General features: G+C 46.9%; 2 protein-coding genes across 2 annotated transcripts; one reads left to right on the top strand and one right to left on the bottom strand.

Annotated features, from left to right (window-relative positions):
• Window positions 1–552: 552 nt before the first annotated feature.
• On the top strand, window positions 553–3,841 carry LOC109953419 (early growth response protein 2b-like). Its single transcript, XM_020588900.1, is given in 3 exon segments — window positions 553–1,072; window positions 1,293–1,930; window positions 1,932–3,841. Coding segments are annotated over 3 exon segments (1,245 nt in total). The 5' UTR covers window positions 553–897; the 3' UTR covers window positions 2,364–3,841.
• A 52-nt stretch (window positions 3,842–3,893) lies between these two features.
• adob (2-aminoethanethiol (cysteamine) dioxygenase b) lies at window positions 3,894–7,585 on the bottom strand. The gene has a single exon (XM_020588901.1). It carries the CDS (start codon window positions 7,428–7,430, stop codon window positions 6,711–6,713), a length of 720 nt encoding a protein of 239 aa, XP_020444557.1. The 5' UTR covers window positions 7,431–7,585; the 3' UTR covers window positions 3,894–6,710.
• Between the last annotated feature and the right edge of the window lie 1,307 nt (window positions 7,586–8,892).

The raw sequence follows: 8,892 nt of genomic DNA on the forward strand, positions 1-8,892 counted from the left end.
GTCTCTATTCACCCTCCAGAACACAAATAGAAAAAGGAGAGTGATCTACTCAACCGTGGCAATATTTAAAAATGTTTCTTAAATCAGTGTTGATGTTGGAGATCTCCCAGCTGGTCCAGCTGTTTCTAACAGCACTGGTGTACACCTTCATCAGGGAGGAAATTATAATTGTAATAAGGCAAAAGTGTTTAATTCTCTCTCATCCACTTCAACCACCAAACTCTCAGGGAAATGAATGAAATGTCTATTGTCTCACTAATCACCCCATCCCTCTCAAAGGGGCCAACGAAAGCAAATATCTGTTCCTGACAACGCAAGAGAGAAAACAAACGGGTCTGTGCAGTCAGTGTGTGGGCTCAGCTGGCACAAAGACAAGACAATGTAACCGAATTATCCGGATACCAGCCATATTAAGCAGACAGAGATCCTCTCACCTCACCGGAGAGTCCATTTATGGAGAGACTGTGACCGGAATTCCGAAAGATGGAGCTCGTTTTCCTCTTTCTTTCTTCCTTTGCATGAGACGAAATCACCTTGAATCGCGGGATGGTGTTTGGGAGAAATGCTGAAATAAAATTCCTAAAATCAGATTGACATAGTGGCTGCGAGTTTTGCATATTGTTTATTCTGCCCTGTTGTTTCCACGTGTCGTCACTGCGAGTTCCACCAGACCTATTTCTGGAGTTCCCTCTTTTTTTTTTTTTATCCCAAGTCCATATTTGGGAGATGACGTATCGGGACACCCAGAGATTCCCTTTATAACCATAGTGCATCACCCAGGAGCTGTTACCAGAGATGAGAGGCTGAACAGACAAAATGAGGGAAAGTACTCCTAATGTCTGAGTCTGTCGGGCAGCGAACCGAGGAAACATCATTAGTCTCCGACTCAAAGACAGAATGACTGCTAAACTGGCTGATGAGGTTTCTGCGTCTATCGGCAGCATTGCAGATAGTCTCTCTAAGGATGTGCACACAGCGGAGGGGGGGTTGTCCCCACACACGTCGATTGTTTTTAAAGAAGAGGTTGTAGAGGGGGAAGAGCATGAAGGGAAGCCTGATGAGGATGAAGGCGGTAAGAATGTGTGTTGTTTTCTCCACTGGATGGAGAAAATTCAGCATTTTCACCTTGAGTGGAAAGAAATGTTTTAATAATATCGGTAATAAAGTCAAACAATCATCTTTGTTCTGAAACGTGTCAGGCCTGCCATGACAACCACGTCATCACATGAAAGGGTTAATGTGTCTCTGTTCCCACTGAATGTCTTTCTAACCCAGTGTTTTTACACTTTCAGGTGATCTTCTGTTCGAGGAGAAGATCGCACCTGAGCTGCCGCTCCAAGGCTATCTGGCGCAGTACGTGGCAACTTTACGCACGCACCCCGTGGCGTTTACTGGCAAGTTCTCTGTGGACTCCAGAGGTACAGGAGGACCGTGGACACCGGGGGACGTCATCAACGTGGTCAGTGCTGACATCGCCACCCCGGGCCCGGCCAAGGTGTCTGGATCACCGTCACCAACACCTGATATTTACGCAGGAGGAGGAGACGCACCGGACGCTGGGGACGATACCATGGCGCACGGCCAGCCCGACATGAGCCATATGTATGCGCCCCCTCATCCTCACCCCCACCCTCAGCAGGCCCCTTCCTACTCCTGCAGCGGAGACATGTACCAGGACCAGACGGCAGGTGGATACCTGGCGACGTCCACCTGCGCCGTGTCCTATCACCCGCCCCCGTCCTACAACTCTGCGCCCAAACCAACGGTGGACGGCGCCGCGCTGCTCTCCATCATGCCTGAGTACGGAGGCTTCTACCAGCAGAGCTGCCAGAGAGACATCCAGACGACTTTCCCGGAGAGGAAATCCCTCCCGTACCCGCTGGACTCCCTCAGGGTGCCCCCGCCTCTCACGCCTCTCAACACCATAATGAACTTGGAACTTTACGCTCGGTGCACCTTCGCCGGCCGCCGAGGGTCCGATGGCCGCCGCGTTCCCTAGCCACCAGAACCTTCCACTCCGGCCGATCCTAAGACCCAGGAAGTATCCGAATCGGCCGAGCAAGACGCCCGTGCACCAAAGGCCGTACCCGTGCCCAGCGGAGAGCTGCGACCGCAGGTTCTCCCGGTCGGATGAGCTGAGCAGGCACCTGCGCATCCACACTGGACACAAACCCTTCCAGTGCCGCATCTGCATGAGGAACTTCAGCCGCAGCGACCACCTCACCACCCACATCCGCACGCACACCGGGGAGAAGCCCTTCTCCTGCGACCAGTGCGGGAGGAAGTTCGCCAGGAGTGACGAGAGGAGGCGGCACATGAAGATTCACCTCCGGCAGAAGGAGAAAAAGTCCTCTACGTCCTAATCCTCACCGCGCACGACCGATATGCTGCTGAATGTAAGCTTTGTGAATGTGAACACAAGTTGTATGGACTCCTGCCGCATCCTGCCTGTCAGCAGAGCCCAAGGTTTATCTTGTGGTTCATAGTCTTGTCACTGAGACGGAAGAAATCTCTTTAGGAGCCATGGCTCCTAAAGATCAGGGAGAATCCGGACCAGTGATGTGTTTGGTCGCCTTCATTAATCATCAATCAGTGGTCCAGATTATTAACAGAAATGCATGACCACTCATACCGACTATTGTGGCGCTAATAATTCTATTAAATGTAAAGGGATTTTGGTTAACAGATGGTCTCAGTGTGCCAGTGCTCTCTACACAAGCTGTGTCACCGTACTGCAGCCTGTGTTAGTGCTCTGTGGCAAGGCACCGTGTCTGCTGTCTGTGCGCATGCTCTCAGGGATTCAGTGACACGTCAGGCTGCAAAGGTGAAGCCAAAATCCTGCAAGTCAGCTGAGTGTGAGTGATACAGGAGCCCCTAGGAGCATCGGGCCAGCTGTGCACATCTGGTTTCAACTGCAGTTAAATGCACAAAACCTGTTCATGTCAGAAGAACACAGTGAGTCACAGTGGGGTCAGCTTTGGAGCCACACTTTGTGCACTTACTGTTCGTTAGACTGTAGATTCACCTGAAAACTACAAGAATTACTCTGTAACATTTTTGGTCTTGCAGTGAGGAAACTCCATCATCCATCTAAATTCTAATTTATGGTGATAAATCCTGACTTTCTCTGCTCTGCCACATCATGCATGTTGAAGAAATATCATTTAAAAGAAGATTTGAGGGGTTTACAGGAGACACTTTGAGTTGATGTACAGACTGAATATGAACTAATGCCAAACGTCTTCATTAACGGCCCGTTTTATGGTTCTATGGAATCTAAAATAAATCTCAAACATTTCTAAAGGTCAGTGAAAGACAACAACAGGCACCAGACAGTGGCTGTTTCAGTTTGTTGGAGACAAGAGGCGAACGCGGGTGATGTCACAGTGATGTCAGAACACACGGTGTGATGTCACAGCGCAGGCCGAGGCTACATGAAGATATTAGTAGCCTGGTTTTGTATCATATTAGAAACATTAAAATGATGACATCAATCACTATGTTTCATTTACATAAGGAAGAGCTGACTTTGGGTTATACACCATTTGCACAGAGCACATGGAACTTGGTCGGGATGTTACGAGACTGCAGCCTGGTAATCTGTTGCTTTATTCCTGGGTGTTTTCAGGTGTACTCACACCTGTGGACAGTGTAAAGATCCGAGCAGCATTTCTAGCTGATGAATGTGAGCTAGAGAGAACGAGAGAGAGTCACTGGACCAATAAAAGTTCTGGTTTTGTGTTTTATCATTTTTATGCAAACAGGTCGAGCAGTAAAGTGTTTACTCTGCTGGACTGATGCTTCACGCTGATGCAAATAAATGTTGACTTGTTGGGTTGTGGCTGCCTGTCGTTGCTGTTCTTTCTTTTGGCCCAGTTTGTTGCAGTTTCTCACTGTATCACATGACCTCCATCGGTATCTGGTTGTTGTGGAAACAGGTTTAAATTTCCATGTTGTAGAATGTGGACACCTTTTCTCTTTGAGTTGAATTTTTACTTCTCCAGTTCTCACGCCTTTCCAGGGTCCCAATGCCAACACAGTGACTCCACCAGGAAACACTCCTAACATAAAACTACCAGCTGATGTAGTTAACAGCATGAGGAAGACGTTCAGCCGCTGCCTGCAGGAGGAACTCAGCTGGTTTCCATGCTAATGCTAACTTCCATATTTGCTTCATCAGCCTGAGACGCCTCGCTGCGTCACCAGGTTTGTCCACAAAAGGCCAAACTCCCCATTCTGCTGCTCTGAGCTTCTCCAAATAACAAAGTTCATCTTCTGAGTCATTCATGAATTCATTCACACTTTAATGTTTACCCAACACTTCCTGTAGATGTTTCACATTAAAAAGCCCTCCAAGAACTAATGGGGGCTTTTATTGTGAAACAGACGTAGTTTTATGTTTGTATTAAGAGAAGACATCATGAACAAGGGGATTTCTGCTGATATGATCCAAACATAAAGCAGTTACAAACGGCTTCCTCCATTACAACACTAACAAACTAAGTTCATCAAAAAGCTGAATCACCTCTGGACACCGACCTGCTCTGTGAAAGAGACTCGGTCTAATGCACTGTCCAACGTGAGACCAACACACAGCTGTCTTCATCACGCTGCTGACCTCAACGTTTTATTCAAAGTACACAAATGTTCAGGCGTGAACCTGATCTGAGAATCAAGCTGCTTTCTGGAACAGTCTTTCTACTATAAAATAACAGCGCAGCACATTTTGAAGCAGTTCAGGCAAAATAAAGGGCATGTTTTAAGTGAAGACACAGATTCTGTCCATTTAGCACCGACTCCAATAGGAGAAGCTGATTGTGGGTCCAGCCCTGGACGGCTCCCACAGAGGTTCACCACTCAAAGTCTGTTTATTCACTCAAATGAACTTGTTTAGCAAAGTTGGACACGTCAGTTTTTCTCATTTCTAAATATCAGTGATTTCAAATGCACCGTTTCATTGGGTCCCATTGTCCCAGACTTTGTGACCAGAAGTGTTTCTCTTTCCTTTGTCAGTGTTTGAATGAACCCTCCCACATGGACCCTGTTCATTTCCTGACGGCTCCAGTCTGAGCTGCTAATCACGTTTCACTGTTTACACTTTATTATATCACCTTGTATTTCTCATTAATTCCAACCTCAAACTGGGACGAAAACATTTAACATCCTTACTGTGTCATCACAGGCATTTTTTACATTGGCCAAATAATCAGAGCCAAGCAGCCACATTCACTGCACCTCTTTCAACCAACCTCCTGGAAAAGGGGTCATCACAAACAAAGTCCTGGGCAGCGTACGGGCTGTAAAGTCCTGATCACAACATGAGGAGAAAACTACACTTGTTTTATACTTGTGAGTCTTTAGCGGAGACCTGAAAAGCCACACTGCTCCATAACCGACTGGAACAAAGGCTGAAGCAGAAAGATGGTTACAACTGGGTCCCTCATGGGCCTCGGCTCAGGTCAACCCCGGGGGCTTTTAATGCTGCATTCAAGGTGCAGTCAGAAGCCTGGGATTCCCTGTGAGTAGATAACTCCAAACACTGTTTCAGGGCTGTAGCGTGGGAAAATATAGCATCCCTCACGCAACAGCTAACACGTGGAATAAAGACGACAGCTGTTAGTGTAACTGGAGATATTTATAGTGAGCTTTACCACCAGCAAGTGCCTTTAGACTGAGGGTCACTGAAAGCTGGAGTGTAGTGTTTAAAGTATTTGGAAACCTCCCTCAGATTTTCATTTGAAACAAACTGATCAAGCAGTTACACAAACCGTGCTGCGAGCAGAACATTCAGACTTCCAGACTTTTCACGAACACATCATCAGCACCCTGCACACCATCACTTTGTCATTTCTTGGCATCTCTCCTGCAAAAATACCTTCCGGGGTCTTATTTTAGTCCATTGTTCAGGCTGGTTTCAACTCCCGTTTTGGTGCTTTTCAGTTTTTAACCCTTTGAGGTGAAGGACGACCTCCTCCACACTGAATTAAATTAGAAGTGCAACTGAAGTTTTCAGAGTTTCTGAATAGTGCATTTTAGGAGACAAAGGCTTTCATCATGTGACCTCGGCAGGAATCAGAGCTCTGACTCTGGCTGTTATTTATTTTCTGTACCAAATGGGCATCACATGAAGACGTATAATCTGCCCCAGCTGACCCCACACTCTTCTGGGACAAATCCTGTCAGACTGTGCTCTTTCTCTGGTTACACTGGCTATAATACCTTGAACTGCAGCTGCCCCTAAACTCAGAGACTCAAGGGTCTCTCCCACAGGGTCTACAGGACATCTGAGAGACTGCTGCAACTTCAGGGGGAAGACGACACTGCCAAAATGGACATTGGTAACATCAGAGAATTAAAAATGCATCACGAATATCTGAAATCTGTCACCCAGTGTCCCTACAGTAAAGAGAAGCAGTAAGCACATAGGGGCAGTGAAACGGGGAAAGAGGGTAAAATGATCTGCCTTTCATCTCTTGTATCATTTCTCTTAAGGAACAGTTACATTCTTGGTCACAAATAAAACCCAACGTTAACCCTTAAACTCATAATGGCCTCACAGGCTCCTCACAAATGGGTTAAAGACTTAGTGACCCTTCATTCAGCCCAGTTTGTCCAAGTCCACGAGCCCGGCCTTGTGCCACTGCAGGGCGCGTAAGCCTGCCCAGCACGAGAACAGAAGACATTTTGCGGCTGCAGGTCAGTGAGATGGATCAGAGGCGCACCTCCGGGCCCGGGTAGGGCTCCCCTCCGCACCAGAAATCCGAGGGCTGTGAGATCTCCGTGAGCCAGACCTCCTTCTCCTTCTGCTCTGTGCTTTTAGCCTCCGCTTCTGTCAAAACCCGGTAATAGTGGCAGTCTCTGCCGTCGTCCGGGTCGTAAGGTGGAGCCAGGATGTCCATGAACGCCGTCGGGCCGTCCACGGCGTCGATCTGGTGGAGGTTGTCCTGGTCAGGGGAGAGAACGCACGGACCGCTCTCCTCCGTGTACTCCCCGGTGGAGCGGCGCATGGAGCGCCGCAGAGCGCCCACCTGGCCCGGTGGGAGCGGAGGCGACGCCTGGGTGCCGCCTGTCGGCCGCCCCAGCCCGATGCCGTGCATCCCCGGGTGGTCGTGCAGTGGGATGGAGGCACCACTTTTGAGCAGAAACACCCCCATGCTGAACTGGTCCGTCTCGCAGATGTGCATGTAGGTGACCGGGGGCGCGCCGTGCTGGTGCGGGGGCACGCCAGACGAGCTGTCGTCGGCTTTCCGCGGGACAAGCTTCAGGTCCGTCGCTCGCACTTCCGTCATCAGGCTCTTCAGTTTGCTGTGGTTCTCCAAGAAAGATTTGCCGACCTCCTCACCGACCCGGGGCGGATTCCTGAAGGTGACGAGAGCCTGCCGAGCTATTCTCTGGACGATGGAGGTCATGCTGCTGTCACCTAGCATCATACCGACGGAGGAACGGGACTGCCTGGAGTCCGCTTCGCTCAACGACAGTAGCCCTTTAGCTAGCGCAAAAGATCGTCTATCAGCAAGATGACTCACCCCACACAGATTCTTCCTCTGTTTTGAACCCAATGTGAACGAACATTAAATCAGTTTTTCGTTTTTATACAAATATATAATAGTAATATTAGATAATTTTGTCTTTTTTTACACTGGCGAAAACCAGTATTCATCTAACAACTTCAGCCTAACACATTCAAATAAATAATAATAAATTGCGTACGTTTTATTCACACTTGTTTTTTAATGTTAATTTTTTTTTTTACCTGATACAGACCTTAAACAATTTTAATATGTTATAAACTGTATATTATCTTAAAACAGATGTAAATCTTGTCTACAAAGTTTTTTATTCACAAAGATACCTAAGGATGGATTAATTACTGTAAAAGCCCAGGGGTCTCACGGAGTAGGGTGCCCAGGGCCAGAACCTCTGTAGGAATCTACTTGATCTTTCTTTTTGCAGAGTCGATCAAATAAACACAAAGAGTTGCAAAACTACCACGGAGACACAAAATAAAAAAAAGATCCAAAACAAGCACAAAGAGGCATATATGAGACACAAAACGAGTAAAAATAGATGCCTAATGACCAAAATAGAGTTGCAAAACATTCACAATGCAAGAGAAATCCAAAAAGATGTAGAATTATCACACAGGGTCACAAATCAAATATGAATGAAGAGTGACTACAACCTAAAACAAGGCCAGATGCAAAACGTTGGTAATGTAAAAACAGAATAAAAAACTAAAATGACCACAAGTCTCTTTGAATCTACGGGAGTGATAACTCTTCCATTTTTCGTCTCTTTGGTCAGCCTAACACCACGTTCATTGCCCACTTGCCCTGTTTCCGCTCACGAGTTCTTTCTTTCCTGTATTTTGCTAATGACGTGAGGATTTTAATGTAGAGAAATAACACAACAAATACGCCAATATATAAATCTGCAGAGGCGACATTCAGCTGGGATTTGAAATTATCAACTTCAGCACCCCATTTTCGAATAACTGTCAAACACGTCCGCAGCAGACGGCGGCTAGGTTTACAGCTCGTGCATTGTGGGACATGTAGTCATCCGGGCCACCGCTACTGTGCTCAGTCATGAAAAATAATGTTTAATTCAAATATTAACCAAGCAGAGTTGTTATCGATGTCACATTTATTCGTATAATCGCAATAGCCATACTGTGAATTATTGTGTTACTTTAAAGCTCGACTCATTGCAAAGAGGATGAACTACAAACGCCAACTACCCAACATGCCAAAGGATACTTAACTTTGACTGAGCCAGTTAGTCAAATGCAGATAGTGAACTTATGTAATCAACGTTCGGCTTGACATTCACACTCAGTTAATATTTCAAACACACGCATAGGACTCATTCAGTTAATATTTCAAACACACG

The sequence above is a fragment of the Monopterus albus genome, unplaced genomic scaffold (assembly GCF_001952655.1).
Source record: "Monopterus albus unplaced genomic scaffold, M_albus_1.0 scaffold661.1, whole genome shotgun sequence".
NCBI classification, from domain to species: Eukaryota; Metazoa; Chordata; class Actinopteri; order Synbranchiformes; family Synbranchidae; genus Monopterus; species Monopterus albus.